Source organism: Myotis nattereri, assembly GCF_964212035.1.
Source record: "Myotis nattereri genome assembly, chromosome: 1".
Lineage (NCBI taxonomy): Eukaryota > Metazoa > Chordata > Mammalia > Chiroptera > Vespertilionidae > Myotis > Myotis nattereri.
Window position 1 is genome coordinate 161,920,253 of NC_138075.1, and position 18,537 is coordinate 161,938,789.

General features: G+C 39.4%; 1 protein-coding gene across 3 annotated transcripts in view; it reads left to right on the forward strand.

The window, feature by feature from the left end:
• Positions 1–18,537, forward strand: part of PPP3CA (protein phosphatase 3 catalytic subunit alpha) — a 314,581-nt gene that overhangs the window by 284,969 nt on the left and 11,075 nt on the right. For all 3 annotated transcript variants that reach the window (XM_081085595.1, XM_081085593.1, XM_081085594.1), the window contains exon 11: positions 12,973–13,057. In XM_081085595.1, the coding sequence (XP_080941721.1) occupies positions 12,973–13,057 (85 nt within the window). The remainder of the gene's footprint in view (positions 1–12,972; positions 13,058–18,537) is intronic.

Sequence of the window (18,537 nt, forward strand, 5' to 3'; positions counted from 1 at the left end):
AGGCCTCCAAAGTTGCTGATGTGGAAGAAAATGTCAGAAAATCGAGGGCTGAGCCTAAGGTTAACCCTTCTGCAGAAGCTGGAGAAGGAAAATCCGTAAGTGAAGGAGAAAGAGTGACCAGGGGGAGAGCACAAGAACTAGGGCTGGTGCAGCAAGTTCAGGCAGCAGCTGTTTAAAACGGTATGCGCCAAATGCAGAAACGTAGTGTGAGGGAAATCTGGCCAGTAAATAAAATAGTAGGATATAACTTTGGCTGCCAGATAGCAGATTATTAAAAAGAGGCAAACAGCAATATTTATTTTATTGTTATAATAGCTAAAAAAGAAAATGGAAATTATTGAAAAAAGGCCAAAAAAATAAAACATTTAGAGTATTTCAATTTTTTTTTAATATATTTTATTGATTTTTTTTACAGAGTGGAAGGAAGAGGGATAGAGAATGAGAAACATCAAAGAGAGAGAAACCTCAATCAGCTGCCTCCTGCACCCCCTCCTACTGGGGATGTGCCCACAACCAAGGTATATGCCCTTGACCGGAATCGAACCTGGGACCCTTCAGTCCACAGGCCGATGCTCTATCCACTGAGCCAAACCAGTTAGGGCAAACATTTAGAGTATTTCAATTTTAGTATTGTGGTAAGTTTCTATCTTATTTTGTATATTCTATTTTTACTTCTATGTAAAAATACTTATTCATGGATTATCTTGTTCTGTGTATTCAGTGGCAAACCAACACCTGTCTCTGTCTTCACTGACCTGAGAATTTAGTGCAACAAGAAATAGATTTTAAATATGCCAGTTTTACAGAGGATTTGGGGGGTTAGGGAGGGGGCATTAATCAGGATGAAATATTTGATAATCAAAGAAGGAGATGTAAAGGACATCGTTTTTGTCCTCTTCAGCTACTGACAAGGAGAAGAAAAACACTTGATGTGTTTCACTGCTGTAGGAAGTATGGCCATGTGATACATCCATATAATTTTTCCAGGAAACTATACGCAAAGATGGATAGCACTTGACCAGTTTTAACTTCTCTTTTCTTTTTATAATAACTAAATTCTCATGGTAGAATTGAAGAAAGGAAAAGGAGGACATTTATAAAAAGAAAAGATTATTCAATATTTTGTCAAAGACTTTGTAATTTCTTCTCAGACTTTTTGTTGTTGTTGTTAACTTCCAGTTTTTTTCAATTAATATTGTAGTGTGTAATTTAGAGGCTAAATCATCTTTATCACTGTAAATGTATCATTTGTACTCTGTCTTCTATACAGTCCAGCTAACTGCTTTTTTGCATTATGGTTTTGCCATAAAAAAAGAAAAAAAGTGCTTATCCAGTATATCATTAAAACTGAAACATGTCTAAAAAAATGCATGGTCATTTACCAGCTAGCAGGTTATACATTCCCATTGTATTTATGGCTATCGATGTTTTGAGGCTTTGACAAACAAAAAGTGTGCCTGGTGATAGCCATCATATTGTAATCAGCATCATCAAGTCTGGCTTATCAATTTGATTATAATTAAAATCCTTTTAAGTCACTAGTTACAATAATACAGTGACATAGCCATTAAAAGTACTATTTTCTGCCGAAACCGGTTTGGCTCAGTGGATAGAGCATCGGCCTGCGGACTGAAAGGTCCCAGGTTCGATTCCGGTCAAGGGCATGTACCTGGGTTGCGGGCATATCCCCAGTAGGAGATGTGCAGGAGGCAGCTGATCGATGTTTCTCTCTCATCGATGTTTCTAACTCTCTATCTCTCTCCCTTCCTCTCTGTAAAAAATCAATAAAATATATTTAAAAAAAAAAAAAAAAAAAAAAAAAAAAAAAAAAAAAAAAAAAAAAAAAAAAAAAAAAAATAAAAGTACTATTTTCTCTTTATATTGTACTACCCTGATTTTGCACAAATATGTTATCACCTGACATAATTTTCACATAGCATGGAAGTGAAGACTTCGCAGAACACACTGAGAGTTTAAAACCAGCCTGTTCTAGCTAATTAGTTGGATAATGAGATAACATTCACATTGGCTAAAATAGTATGCTCACAGTAAAATAATACTCTAGAAAATACTACAGATTTATACTATATTTCCTGAGACACGTGTATTATGCACATATACAATATCTTTACACAGCTTTAAAAAATCATTATCTGTCACAATTGAGCCTTTCTTCAACTAATGGTGATGTTGGCCAACTTATACTAAACATTAGCTATCGCATATCGAAGCATATACCTCAATTAAATGTACTTACTAAATTTATTTGAGAAGGAAATCTGTTATATAATAAGAAGGGAAATAAGTGTACACTCTGTAAACCTTATTGAATTATTTACTTGAAGGGCATTTAATGAAGGTAAAAGGTTTTGTGCATACGTATGTCTCTATGTCTTAGAAAAACATTACTTCTCACCAACAAGGTTGAGATTATTATGAAAGAGGCTGTTGTAGGTAATGTCAGCTTACTGCAAACTGATGCCATAAGAAAATTAAGATGTATTTTTCTTGTGTTTTGCAGAGCTTTCATGATTCTCTCTATACTAAAAGCACTTTATTGGTCTAATTTCTCAACCTAAAGATTGCACTTATATGAGAATCATTCGTAATTGGACAACTTTAGACAGATTTAGTGTGATGAGGCCAAAGTCATCTAGAGGAATTGTTTGATCGCTGTGGCAGGCTTAAAGGCTATATGGAAAAGTTTCATAAATGCTCAGAAAAAATCTAAATTTTAAAAGTACTTTTATGACGTGGTCTGTGTTCACTCTTTTAAAAATGTTTTATTCTTTTGTCATTACTTTTAGTTCATGAGAAGCTATGAAACTTTTCTTCCAGTTTTTCTCAGACTCTATAGAAATCTTGATTCTGTTTGGTCAGCCCATCCTTTTTTTCTCCAAGCAAAACCAGCACCATCTTGGCTGGTAGCGTCCTCCCCTAGTGAATTTGCAGTCATCAGGGGTCCAGCCTGTGGCCTGGTTGGCACAAAAACAAAAGAGGCCCCATCTTAGGCAGCTTGATAGTAATTAAAAATCATACAATCTTTTAATTTACAGTAATAAATGTAACTGAAGAACTGGAATATTCTTTTCTGCACAGTGTTTTCTTGTTCTTAATAATAATAGCAAACATGTTTGAGTACTTATGTACCAGAGGTTTGTGCTAAGTGATTTTAGGAGGTAGCACAGTACCTGGCATGCGCCTTTGTTGACTGTTGAGAATGAATGAACACATTACTTATTTCATTCTTCCGACAGTCTCCCTGCCACTGTAATGAATCCTGGCTCTGATCACCATTTTCAGAGGATGACTTTAGGCAAACAACGAGTTTACTCTTTCTGTTCCTTAGAATCATCCTAACTGGTGTCCAAGTCTCATGACCTGGGAACCAATCTGCCTCTGTATGTTGCCTGTGTATTCCTGTGCCCTGATCATTGGCCAGAAGCTAGTGCTCATTTCCCTATTCTTCCTCCTTGGACAGAACTTCACTGCTTTTCCTATGGATTGACAAAACACGCAGCCTACGTCTTGAATAGCATCGGAAGCCCTTTGAGTGACTTTGTTTCAGTTAAGCTCAATATATGCCAGTGCTTCAGCCATCTTCTGCTGCCAGATGCAGCAGAAGTCAGCTTTACTATGCTACTAAATGGTACTCAATTAACATTCTATCTAGGTATAATACATGGACAATCAAACAATATTCTACTACATTTGTCCATTTTTCCCTTTACTTTTTATATTTTCAGAGATAACATTTAAATAATCTAGTATTTGATCAATATATAAATATAGGTCCAGAATTAAGTTCTAGTCTGAATGCATTTTTCTGGCACTTAGCATGTATGCGTAATTAGGCCCTTATATCTTTTTAACTGTTATAGCCTCATCTATATCCAGAATAATTCTTGATAGATTACACATTCAGGTATCATGGTTGTTTCTCATTTAGACAGAAGAATCTACTGTATTCAATTGACATTTGTTATGTCATTCCATTTTGCTTTTCTCTCGTCAGTTTATACAGCTGATGTGTTTCTATTATGAAAAGAGATCCATTAAAGTAGTCATCACATGTTAGTCATCTCTTCTTTGGTAAATAAAATAAACTGAAATGTCCTTTGTAAGATGTAGGCTGCCTATGTGATAGCTTTTTGAAAAAATCAACCTGAAGCTTCCTATCTACTTTAAAGTCTTTAATTTCCACCCAAGTTAGAATTATGCTTATAGCCAATTTCTGCCACTCTGCTGAGAGGTCATTGAACAGGTGGAACAGTGTCTCGAAGCACAGAAGTCAGTGGAATTCATTAGAGCTTGTACACAAAAGTAACTTTTTTTTTTAAATATATTTTATTGATTTTTTACAGAGAGGAAGGGAGAGAGATAGAGAGTTAGAAACATCGATGAGAGAGAAACATCGATCAGCTGCCTCCTGCACATCTCCTACTGGGGATATGCCCGCAACCCAGGTACATGCCCTTGACCGGAATCGAACCTGGGACCCTTCAGTCCGCAGGCTGACGCTCTATCCACTGAGCCAAACCGGTTTCGGCAAAAAGTAACTTTTAACTAAGAGGAAAGACAACCAAATAATGACAGTTATTTAACATTTGAGAGTGGCCTGTACATTTTTGAGACTTCCTATCCAAAGAATTCAATTATGTTTAATGACAGGAGAAGTGGGATGAAACATAGCCAAGTGGTCGGCAAACTGCGGCTCGCGAGCCACATGCGGCCCTTTGGCCCCTTGAGTGTGGCTCTTCCACAAAATACCGACTTCTGCGCATGGGCCACGAAGTTTCAATCGCACTGTACATGCACGCCCGCATGTGATATTTTGTGGAAGAGTCACACTCAAGGGGCCACAGAGCCGCATGTGGCTCGCCAGCTGCAGTTTGCTGACCACTGGTCTAGGCTATACTAGCCGTCCTTAAAATCCATAATTTAAAAAATAAATATATATATATATATATATATATAGAGAGAGAGAGAGAGAGAGAGAGAGAGAGAGAAAGACAAAAAAGATAAGGTTTAGGGATTATATAGCACACGGTTTAGTTCTGTGGTTTTATAGAGCCCAATTTGGAATATGCGTTCTTTAAAAATTTTTTTTTGAAGAATCTTCTTTTGCTTTCAAAATGGGATACAAGACAGAATAGTCTTATGCCAAATATCACACCATTGCAGGTTTTATTGCATGTTGAGATTTTAGTTGAGCTAAAAAGCATATGGAAGAAATTTAGAATAGTATGCGGTTTGCAGTGGTTTGGAGTGAGTTGCCATTATATCCCAATTTTATCACTTATGGATGTGTAATGTGGTAGAGTTAGGATCCAAATTAGAAAGGTATTACAAGCAGTTTTAGGTTGTAATCTTCAAAGAGATTGATTTTTACGGGGATTTAAAAATTTTGTGATGCTGAAGGTGTTTTCCTCTGCCTAATAGAGCAGCCTGCGTAGGCATGCATATGGCTATTCTGTGAGAGGCAGCATCTATTCATTCTCTTTGGACCAGCTTGGCTTTTAACCAGCACTGACCCTAAGGGGATGAGCAATGCAGGTTTCCCAGGTTATGGCTAGTCCAGGAGATCTTCCAACAACGATCAAACCTAAAACTGAGTAATCCAATTCTTGATAGAGCAGCAGTCTTCATGCCAGAATATTTGTACTGCTGGAGCTACCCAAGCACATTTCAAGAGGAATTTTCAGGGAATTCATTTTTCCATGTGCCCTCTTTCCTAAAAATGGTCATGGGGACTCACCTGAGTTGGAGGTTACAGGCCTTCTTGCAGCTTCTCCTTTCCCACCTCCTCTTTCTCAAATGCCTTCTCCTATTTTAGTAGAAGGCAAGGGTCTCCCTGGACATAGTCACTATGAGCATGGCTTTGAGATGCTTCATACTGGAGTACTAAACAGAAAGATGTTAGAGAAACTCTGAGTCTAGGAAGTCCCTTATTCAAGGCAGTGTAATCTCCCTATTATTAAGGGATACATTCTAATGAAATTTTATTTCTGTGCTTTTTAAACATTTATAGACCCATCACATATTTATGCTATCTAATCAATTATGTACTCCTAGTAACTGTGATACTGATTACAAAGGAATTTTTGAACACTTAGGGTCTTATTGCCTCAGGAGAGTTTTAAAAATACATTTAATTCAAATTTCTAAACATGTTTTTACACCCATGTACAATATGGTGATATAAAAATATTTTAAAGTAGAAATATATGTCATTCACTAGCATAAAAATCACAGAAATGGAACTGGAAATACAGTTTTAGAAAAAACTGTCATTTTAAAATGACAGTGTTTACAATATCATATTCTTCACAACTATTTAAACTTGGAGGTGGCAGTTGTGTTGCTTGGAGAATATTCTTTTGTGGATGCATGAGTAGAAAATGTAGAGGCTCGTTTTAAAGCTGTTCCAGCAGAGTGCACACAGTTGCTCAGTGCTTCCGGTGCTGTCCCTGAATCCAGGACTCAGTCTCTTGCTGGCCTAGGAAAATGCAGTGAAGCCCTTGTCACATCCATAGCCAAGGGCAAAACTGGGTGGAGAGTAACTTTTGGATACCATTGCTTTGTTGGGATATAGAACCTTAATATTTGTTATTGTTAAACTAGGTCACAGATAGAAAAGACAAAATAGATGAAGTTTAGGGGTTATATAGCACAAGGTTTGGTCCTGTAGTTTTTTATAGGGGCCAATTGGGAACATGCATTCTCCCAAATAAGACAGTCTGTATACTCATAATTTCATCATCACCCAAGGCTTTTAGAGGCATCTGAAGCCCTTTGCATTATATCTTGTATTTCAAAGATGCTGATTTGGATTGAACCAAACCAATTTTTGTCTTCAGTATAACACAACAAAAGTTATTTCTTATGCCAATGCCTTATACTTTGTTCCATCAATAGCCTTTATTAAAATTCAGTAATTTCTCTACTTCACACAAAAATAAAATATTGAGGCACATCTAAACTCTGCTTAATAATAATAAACCATAATAAAATTTTACTTTCAAGTAGACTAGGTTTTCTACAGAGGTAAACTTTGTTAGCTATAAACAAAGGTGGAAAAGTGGTGAGTTTTCCATAATATTTTCTTAGAATTTGAAATAAAAGTCGAAAGAAATTTGAAGCCTACCAACAAAACACAGTTTTAAAATAAGTCTTTCCTTTGAAAAAGTGTGAAATGTTAGTGTGTATGCACATTTCTTTATATAATGTGTTTTATTTTTTTTAAATATATCTTATTTTAAAACATATGGTATGGATACACTTGTGTTAGCTAAGAGTCCTTTAAAGAAAGAAGCCTCACTAAGGCATGTGAGGCCAATATAATAAAGAAAGGGAAAACTTCTGCTTTTTCCATTAAAGAGAAAACAGCTCAATAATAATCACAATTTTTTTAAAAGCAGCTTTTTCATATTCCAGTAACATATCTGAGTATGAAATTTGTATATAGCTGGTTGTCTTCAATTCTTCTCGTTGTAAAAAGGTATTGAACCCAATTAGAATCTGTTGCATTGGGATTGTAAAACAAAATGGAACCAATTCCATTTTCTCCCGGGGCTGGTTACAGAAGGTCTGGGGTGGAGCACTGCCCAGGAGAACTTTCCTTCATTGCCTCCTGCAGCAAGCTCATGCATCCCCCATGTAACACACAGAAGTGGGAAGGACGGAGAGTCCTTTTTCCTCAAAATCCAGCTCTTCCAATTATAGTTTTATTTTTTTGAAGTTTTATTACAAAATGTTTTTAACAGACAGGAATGTTGAAAGAGTTTTATAGCCGATACCCACCACTTACTTTCTACAATGAACATTTGACTATATTTGCCACATATCTATCTCTATCCATCATTCTAACCTTTTCTTTCTTTTTGGGGGCTGACTGACAAAGTAGGTTCTGTTTGCCTCTGTTCGGTGTATGCTGACGTCTAAACTCTTGTTTCCATGCACTACTGTGCTAAAGCCTTTATAGTCCAGCCCCAGGTACCTCCTGCTTCTCTTCTCACCCTCACCTCACCCCAAAGTTCCCAAACTCCACTCACAGCAGACTCCTCACCCATCAATCATCACACGTAACAATGGTCATCTCAGCCTGCGTGTTTGAGAATCCTCCTCCTTCTGTGGAGAAGACCCATTCTCTCCACTCTTTGACTCTTCAAGATCCTTTAACTATCATTCTCTAGGGCAGTGGTTCTCAACCTTCCTAATGCCGCGGCTCTTTAATACAGTTCCGCATGTTGTGGTGACCCCCAACCATAAAATTATTTTCGTTGCTACTTCATAACTGTAATTTTGCTACTGTTATGAATCGTAATGTGAATATCTGATATGCAGGATGTATTTTCATTGTTACAAATTGAACATCATTAAAGCATAGTGATTAATCACAAAAACCATATGTAATTATATATGTGTTTTCCGATGGTCTTAGGCGACCCCTGTGAAAGGGTTGTTGGACCCACAAAGGGGTCGCGACCCACAGGTTGAGAACCGCTGCTCTAGGTGAACATTTTTCTCATGCCCAGGCAGCGAGCCCCTCCTCCCAGCGCTGTGCTGGTAACTGTTCAACAGCCTGTTTACCAGGAGAAACGCCCTGGTGTGTGGCATTTGCAGATCTCCGTGGTGCAGATTCTCTTCCCTGCAGCTGATTTCAGGCACCAACAGGCAGCTCCTGAGCGAGGAGTTAGCTGAGATTCGCCCAGGGTCCTCTCACTGGCAGCACCATGGCCCCTTTCATGCCGATGTTTGGCACAGTCCATTGTCAGCGGGCATGGGCTCTTCCAAAGTGGAGCCCACGCTCATTCATGCTTCTGTGGGCAGCGATGGACATGTGGCAGGCTGCGTAGGAGAGGACTCACAAGAACACTTGCATGAATGATTTGGGTAATAAATTGTATTCTCTATAGCACTTTCCACAGACCCCTGCTTCACTCCAAACCGAGGCCTGTATAGCAGCGGCTCAGGGGTGGGACCTGGGCCGGAGGACAGAGCCCGCACCTGTAATGTGAGCAGACATCCACGTGGAAAGAATCTCCCTCGCCCCCCGGCCCCTCATCACTGTGGCGCTGCTACCCTTTCCCAGTTCTTTCCAGAGGCTGAGGTCTCCTGTGGGGAGGGGGCACCCGCTCAGCAGGCCGTGTGGCATAGATACCTTTGCAACCTCCTGAGAAGTCGGCAAGGTGCTAAGTGAAGGTCACATGTTAAAAGCACATCTTTAAAGATTCCTTTGTACATTAGCCTCTTCCGCTCTGAGGAAAATTGAGTGAGCAGGGTTGCCTAGATTCTAGAAACACTCCATAATACCCCAGGCATAAAGATATTAGAACTTAAAAGTTAAAGAGTGACAGAGGCCAAAAAAAGAAGGGATAAATATTTGAATGGAAATACAAAATGAAATGTTAGTTAAAATTATTATTTTTTTGTCCCAGCTGGGTGGCTCAGTTGGTTGGAGTGTCCTCCTGTACACCAAAAAGGTTGTGGGTTCTATTCCCAGTCAAGGCACATACCTAGGTGTGGATTCAACCCCCATTTGGGGTGCATACAAGAAGCAATCTATCAATTTTTCTCTCTCGCATCTATCTCTCTCTCTTTCTAAAAATCAATAAACATAGCCTCAGGTGAGAATTTTTTTTAAATAATTAATTTTTTAAAACATAGAAAATGCTGTCATTCAGTTTTAGAATTTCAAGTTAAAATAAGTGATTATATTGTTATCGATAAAAAAGTTACCAATTTTCCATGTAAAAGGTGTTTTACATGTCTTCATTATTTAATATACTGAATTTTAATTTGGGTGCGGTCTTACATTTTCACAGCTTAAACAGAGCAAGTACCAAGAGTGTTGAATATGACATTATCTTTGCCTGTTACAGCTAGTAAAGTTCTAAAATAACATGCATTTTGCCTTCATCTTTCTATTGAATTATGAGCTGTGAGGATTTGCAATGGAACATAAGTTTTTGAAAAAGAATGTTAATGAACTCAGGAAAATAACCAAAATCAGGAATAGCAATACTAAATATATGAGTTCCTTTGTATCTGAACTTAAATCTATCCTGCTGTTGGTCAGCTCCTGAAGTTCAATTACTTATCAACTCAGATGTTTGAATATTTTAAGTGTTTGTGAAGTTATAAATGTGTGGTGTTAATTTAATTCTGATTTTGATTATTTAAAAAATATTGAAGTGAATCCCAGGATATTTGAGACATTAGTTTTTAATGTCTTTTCTTAGTGCTTATTATTAAACTTGAGTAAATATATTCTAATTTTATAAAAGGGATAGTAAAACCTCTTACCTGGGTTAATGAGAAACCTAACAAGAGAGAGCATTTTTCTCAGGAACAGTGCGGCAGTGTGGAGAATCACCACTGTGAACACATAGAGTAGAAGTCTGTCGTATGCTCTCCAGTAAGTCATTTGATTTGAAAAAATAAATAAGGGATGATGAACTGGCTCTGTCAGAATGTTCATTTTATATTTCAAATTTAATATTTATTTGAGCATTTTCCGAGTATCTGTTCATATTGAGCTCAGAAGAATGGCTGTACATAATTTATTTCCCTTCCAACTTAGTGTCTTGCTTTCCTTTTCTCTGGTTCTGGTTTTTACAAGTCCTTTATTGAAAAATCTCTGCAAGATTATCCTTCTTACATATTTTATATATTTGTATACTTTATATCTTCCCCTTCTCATTTCTCTTAAATATGTACAGTTTATTTCTAGACACTTAACTTCTCCTTCTTGCTGCTTTTCTTCTTGTGCTTCTAAATATAGTCACAATTTTTGGAGCTTTCCCACACTTTCCATTGTTTGTGTCTGTTGGATGGATTTTATGATCTGGCTACACTGCTTGCTGTTGAGGGTCAGCCTCTTTTCCTCACTTAGCACATCATGACCTCTGCGTGGACTGGGCCAGTCAGACTCGACAATATTAAATACAGGGTAGTAATAACACATTAGGCTGAAAGCAGCACTTAACTGAATAACTGGAAAATACATATATAGGAAAACTACATTAAGAAGACTAACTTCCATCCCAGTATTTTTTTTTTCTTCACAAATGTGCTTTAGTAGTTTCTTGATCATAAATTATCTAAAATCCAAGCCCAGAAACTTCAGGCTTTTAGATGCTCTCCAGGACAGGACTTATTGTATAAAGAATCTTAATTACAAAACATACACAATATAAATTTCTGAAAGCTCAGAATAAAGTTGGAAGCAAATTATCCTACACCCACCCCATTTTCCCATCCAGTGTTCCAGCCAATAGTGTGTAATTCTAGGGCCAGCAGTGAATGAGAATCCATGGTTCCCTTGATCAGAAGGATTTGGTTGGAGCATGGCTTTTCCCCACTGGCTTTAACATAGGCTACTCATTTGCAGGCAGAATAGCTGGCAGAAATAGTCAGTCCTGCTGATCAGCTAGGAGATAACTGCCATGTTGTGATTGCCACAGAGAGAAAGAAACGAGCAAAAATGCAGCCTGTTTGAGGGCTTTCAGGTCAGAGGGAAGGTGAGAGGCAGGCGACTCACTGGTACACATCTGGGGGCACCCAGGGCACAAGAGGTGGGTCTGCACTAGCATCGCCTTTGACAAATTAAGCCACTCAGGAGAAGAAAGTGGCCCATTGTGTTCTCAGTTTCTTGGGGTGGATAAAGGCAGAGGCCTTCTGCAACCATTGCACAATTCTGTGAATGTTAGTGTGAGTCTTGTTTCTTATAGAAATCTTAGGGTGGTGATTAATTGTGGTGATTAATTGTTTGACCCTTTTCAAACAATGCAAAAGAGTCCACATTCTTGAAAGCCCTCTAAAGGAAACAGCAGAAATCTTCCCTCCCGAAAAGGTCAGAAAGCTTGTTCTTTTCATAGCTTAAAAGACCAAAATTTACCCCAATTATCTTCTCTAGACTGCAGCCTTTGAACAAATTATATGGCTTAAACTGTTCATCAGGTTAGGAACATTTCTGATATTATCTAAAAATATTTTGTTGCCTTTCTATTAGTAGCTTGTGTTAACACTTTCTACAAAGTCCCAAATAATGCATAAAAAGGATGTCTTGTCCCTCTTAACTCGGATTATAAAAATCTTAAGAAGACAGGTGTGTTTCTTTGTCTTGTACTTTTGCAAACATGCTCAGGAATTTAAGAAAACAAAAACAAAACGGATTCTCTAAAGATCATATAATACTATTTTAAAAACAATGATAAAAAAGAAAATGTTTATAGTAACAATTACCTATGTAGACTGATTTTTTTAAGTTTGGAAAATGTAATAAGTTGTAAAGCCAACCTATGTGTAACTTATTTACATAAGCACTCAAATGCCGCCGTCTCACACTAAATCCCACTCGGGAGTTTTCCGCTTTTTTTTCTCTCGAGCTTGTGGACCAACCAGAAAGTGAACAAGTATCAGGTGCTACGATAAGTGTTTCATGGCCATTAAGCAATCGAGATGATGTTCCAGGGAGCTTAAGGAGTTGAGACTCCCTAGTTTGATCACTGCAAGGGAGAACTTTCAATGAAGCAGCTTCCTGATGTAGTCTTCCCAGCATGCAGCCAGGAAATAAGTAGAAGATCCTGGTGACTCACTCCATTTTTCCTGCCAGTGCATGCTCTCTTTGTATAAACAAAAGAGAAGGGAACTGAACTGGAAGAAAACAGTAGGAACCTGCCCGTCTGCCGATGGTTCATTTAGGGCTTCACCGCTTCACCCACCACCCCCTGGAAATCTCAGAAGTTGCTCTTTGGCATTTCAGGGTCCTCTCAAGAATCACATCCAAGTCTTAAAACCAGATACATACGTTTTTAAATTGATTCACAGATAAATCCTCTTGTACGGGTGGGGTGGAGGGAGGACACTGGGTTTTCTCATGATGGTCTATGACATATGAAAATTTGTAAAACAATTGCAGTAATATAAAGAGGCATTGACTCGTCAACTCTCTGTTTTACACTGCAGGAGCCACCGCTGCGGCCCGGAAGGAGGTGATAAGGAACAAGATCCGAGCAATAGGCAAAATGGCCAGAGTGTTCTCGGTCCTCAGGTGGGGTCCCTCTTCCTCTGTTCTGTTTGGAATTTGATTAGGTATCACTTAATAAACATTTTAATGCTTTAATCTGGTCAGGTAAGTACTTTGCTAGAAGATATTTGCTTTACCATAATTATTTTTTTCCTTTTAGATGGAATTGTCCATTTCTCACTGTTTTTAGTCAAATTGAAATACGCTACGTTATTTCCATAGAGACAGCCTCTAAATGGACTGTTTCACATTTTATCCCTGTATTTGTTGCTGGACTTTTAAAACATTTATTTCACAATAGGTTGAACATGTAGTAAAAGAAGAAAGCTATTATAGCCTTTTTTATTTTTCATTCTGGCTCTGTGGTAAAAGATGATTTTATTACGTGCATTTTACTAGACATCTAGGAAATGAACATCAACCATAAAGCTTGTTCATGCGAGTCTATATTATTCTAATAAATCATTGAGAGAAACAAATAGTTATTTAATGTTTCAATTCCCATGTCATAGTTATTTTTTAAATAGACCATGAATCATGTTATGAGTAAGCCTGGATTTAGAAAACAAGTATATTCTTGAAGAGAATTAACTACATTTTTCTTTACTTAAATTCAGCTACCTATTCTTAGATCATACAAAATAACTATATTTCTCTTCCAAAAATTAATTTAAGAAATGGCATGTTTATATGTGAAGAGCATATAGGCACGTCACAATTACATGTTAAAAAGCGTAAATAGGAAAATCTTGGGAAATGGGCCATGTACATATTGTATAATTTCATAACCTAATTTTGCCTCATTTTTGCCTCAACTCTTTCACATACAGTAGTTACAATAGAGTCACTCACTAAAGAGAGACTGAGTGACTTGATGCCACAAGCCAGGGAGCTGTGAGAAGGACAAAAAGTATTATCGTGCTTTTCCAAAGCGAGAAAATCAAAGTCAGCACTAGTTCGGCAGCCAAACCCTGACAAGTCATGTTAAAGCTGAAAATAAAGCAGCGTTGCCCCATCCAGCCTATGTGCTCTAATACTTTACTGCTTGCTGAGGTGCTACGATTCTCTTATTCATTCATTCCCTAATAAATATAATAAAACTTAAAGCATCCATTCGGTACCATGAAGAAAAAAAAGAAAGCAATATAAAGGTATAGCAAGTTAGGAGATGAGGCACTTACTTTCGTAGGTGATCAACAAAGACCTTTCTGAGTAATGGCATTTGAGCAAGTGTGGGGATGACCTTCATAGAGATATGAGGTAAGAGAGTTCAGGGCCTAGGAAGAGCAAGAGCCACGATTCTTAGATAGAAACAAAGGTCGGAAGTTTTGAGGGCCAGCAAGGAGGCCTCTGTGGCTAGGATGTCCTATGGGGGCAAAAGACTATAGGAAGATCATAAGCTCAGCTGATACCTCTGTGTAAACACTTATCTGTTATCTCAGATTTACCAATACATGCTTTCTTTCTTTTCCATCTGAAATCTCTACAAGGGGAAGAAAAAACAGCTCCAGAATTTCCACTCGAGAGTACATTTAGGGAAAAAGGAGAATTCTTTCTTAATATAAAAACACTTTTGTGTCTATGTTAGTCTTTAAACCACATGAAGGTATGAGGGGCAATGCTATAAATCACAGGTAGGTCTTAAAATTGGGGAATCCCTCCTATCCCCTGCCTAAGATGTAATCATTATTGGTGCATAAGATGTAATCATTCCCAGCTGTGAAATGGTCCATTTGAACCCAATGATGATCAGTGACTTTACTAAGATTACCCATATTGATTGAAAATTAAAACAAGGTATATTTTATGGCTTTTCTGTAATTAAAACCTCTCAGTAAATGTGTGGACTACAGGGGATCATATCCCGAGAAAATTTAAGCTTAGAAAGTAAAGATTGAGCATTAAATGTGTACTGTATACCGAGTTAAGCGAAATAGATACCAAATTGGAATGCCAGACGTGTAGAAAATAAACAACAGAAGACAATAAAATGCCCACTGAACACAGGAAGAGATGCTCTGCTGTGGAAAGGGACAGCAAGGAGCCCTTGTAGTTCCTGAAAGGAATGTTCATGAAGAGGCTGACATTGGAGGAGGATCGGCTGAGTTCACTCGGTAGAGAGCTGTGGTGAAGGCATTCCTGGAAGCTGAGAAATCGTCAAAAACACGGCCACCAAGTCCTAAGAGCAGCGTGTTATGAGGGCCTAGTTTAGTGCCAGGTGCCAGGCCCCTAGGAAGTCTACACAGCAAGGTTGGGTTGACCTCAGTGGGGAAACTGAAATGGAGATGAGTAACGTGTCCTAACTCACTTAGCGAGCAGCACCAATGAGAGTCTGACGTGAAAGTGAACTATGTAGTCCATGAATTCTAAGTGCTGAAAAGAGCTGGAGAGTGAGACATGCGGGTGAGTGAGGAACCTATGAAAAATCAGGCTGAAAACAGATTTAAGTCCAGATCCTTAATGGTCTGAATGCCATGGTAAAGCGTTTAATTTTGTGTGTGTAGGAAATGAGTTATGGGATGGTTTTCATGGGATGAGTGACGTGCTCTAACTCATGTGTAGATGGTGTATGTTCATGACAGTGTGAAGACTAGATAGCAAGATGACCTATTAGTGTCAGGACATTTAAGAAGCTATTGAAATAATCCAAACCAAACTAGAGCAATGGAGGACAGATACAAGGGGAAAATACAAAGGAAGGGGCAAATACAAGGAATTTGTGAAGCTAGCAGATTACACATTTAGTGAATGAATGTGGAGATGGTGGTACAGCTGTCCAACACATTCCTTACATTTTGCTAGTTTGCGTCATTGTGGGGGGACCAGAAGCCTGTCTTTCAGCAGCCCTGGCAGGTAAGGTGCAGACGTGTTGCCGAGGGTCCACCAATCGAATGGACACTAAGATTTCCCTTTCGAAATGAACATCCTGAGGAAGCAGCGGGCCGGGGTGGGGGTGGGGGTGGGGGTGGGGGGTGATTCCTCTGTGGGATGTGGGATCCGAGGGGCCAGCAGGAGAGGAGCTTCTTAGTATTTTGGGGGCTAACCACACAGTATTAGCAAAAGCTTGGTGTTGGCTCTAAACCAGCCGTGGGCAAACTACGGCCCGATCCGGCCCATTTGAAATGAATAAAACTAAAAAAAAAAAAAAAACACCGTACCCTTTTATGTAATGATGTTTACTTTGAATTTATATTAGTTCACACAAACACTCCATCCATGCTTTTGTTCCGGCCCTCCGGTCCAGTTTAAGAACCCACGGTAGCCCTCGAGTCAAAAAGTTTGCCCACCCCTGCTCTAAACAGTAGTGGCAGCTTTTCGCAGAGCAGATCCCACGGTGCGGATGAGCGCTGGTACTTTTCCCGACTACCAAGCATTCCCGTCTAGCTTTCTGGATCCGAGAGCTCTCTAATATCTTTTAATACATCTCTGCAATGTTAACATTAGCCAGAGTGGGTTCTGGTGTTTGCTACAAGCACCCTGACCTGTGCAAGGGCGACGAGGGAGAGGACCTGTTCCAAGGCTCTTCCACAGAGGTCCTAGCCCACATGATTGACAGCCTGGTAATGCTGCCGTCTAAGGAAGAGGAAGCATGCCTCCATGTAAATAGCTAACGGCTTTCATGGGGGGAACTGTGATCAGGTGCACGGGGTTAGGAGTTCTGCCCTGGAGCTTCAGAGAGAGGCCAGGGTGAGAAATGCAGGCATGGGCATGAACACAAAGCAGAAGCAGCAGAGGCAAGGAGTTTGCCGAGGGAGGGAGGGAGGCAGGGCGAAAAGACAAGCATCCCTGGAACAGTGCCTGCCAAGGGAAATGTAATGAGCCACATCTGTGATGTTAAATTTTCCAGAAGCCACAGTTAAAATACAAGTAGGAAGAAACAGGTGAAATTCATTTTAATAATGCATTCTATATACTTTCTATGTAATATATTCAGAATGTTATGGCTTCAACATGTAGTCCGTATAAATCTTGTTAAAGAGAGATTTTTCATTCTTATTTTTGTATCACATCTTTGAAATCTGATGCGAACACTACAGCTGCAGCACATCTCAGGTTATGTTTGGGGGGAGGGGGCGGGGGGAGGGCGGGGAGCAGTAAGAGCCACCCTAGGCTGGGGCTGCCAGGTTACAAAGCACCGGTCTGGACAGAGAGGAAGAGGTCCGCCACGGGACTGGGGAGGAGACCCGGGAGGAAGAGAGGACGCCGGAAAGAAAATGAAGCAGACTGAGGCACAGAACCTTCAAGAAGGGGAGGCTGGTTATGTTCCTTCGAGGGAGAACTCAGCAGCGATGGCTGCAACTGAGATATGGGGGAACTCCTAGGAAACTTTTTCTGTGTGAGGCAGGAGTGGTTGTGTCAGAAGTTTACGGGGAGGTGAGTGGCTATGGGGATTAGGTGAAACAGGTGGAGGGGAATGAGAGGAAGAAGCTTCCAGTTACAGAATAAGTTAAGTCATGGGAATGTAAGGTACAGTGGAGAGAATATAGCCAACATTATTGTAACAACTTCGCATGGTGACAGATAGTCTCTAGACTTAGTGATCTTTTGTAAGCTATGCAAACGTCGATTCGTTATGTTGTACATGTGAAACTATTGTACCACTGTGTGTCAACTATACTTCAAGTTAAAAAATAAGAATATAAGGAGAGGAGAAAAATAGTTGAATGAGAAAGGGCAAGGAGGTAAGGAAACCGGATTTTTAAAATGAATGCACAGGAAAGAGTAGGTCCATTTATTTAGAGATACTCTCAATTTTCCCAAAGCCATCTATTAGCATTCAAAGCATTTTTCTCTTTTATGGAGCCTCTCATGGTTTGACAGCAGAAGCCTGAAAGGGTTGAAGTACTGCCTGAAAGAAAACAACGATGAATTGACCATCTCCAACCTAATATTTTAAGTAAAGTCCAGTGAAGGACACAGAAATATAAAATGCTGCCATTCTCCCCTCTGTTTCCCTTGGACTCGTTCCTTTAGGAAATGTGTTTTGAGTGCCAGCTGTGCGCCAGGTGCTGCTCTGGTCTAGGTACTCTCAACGCGGCCGTGAGCAAAGCAGACAGAAACCCCTCCTCACACGAGGCTTCTCTAGCCAGGGTGGGAGGTAGTGGGCAGGGGAGCCGAGCACCAACAACCAAAAAGCACAACAAGGAAACAAATGAACTGACTGGCTTCAGATAAAAATAAAATGGGCAAGGAGAGAGGGGGTGTAGGGTGCCTGCTATTTTTTAAAGTGGTTCCCAAGGAAGTCCTCACTTAGAAGGCGATGCCTGAGCAGCGCCGAAGGCAGGGGGGCAGGGAGCCATGCAGATGTCAGGGGAAGAGTGTGACAAAGCAGGTGCAGAGCCCTAAGGCGGCAGGTGCTGGGTGCATCTGGAAAACACTAAGGGATGTGGATACTAATAAGAAATGCGGTCCAGGAGGTGGATGAGGATGGGAGAAAGTGGGTGGGGGCAAGTTTTTGAAGGCTCTTGTCCAGCTTTTTTTTTTTTTTAAATATATTTTATTGA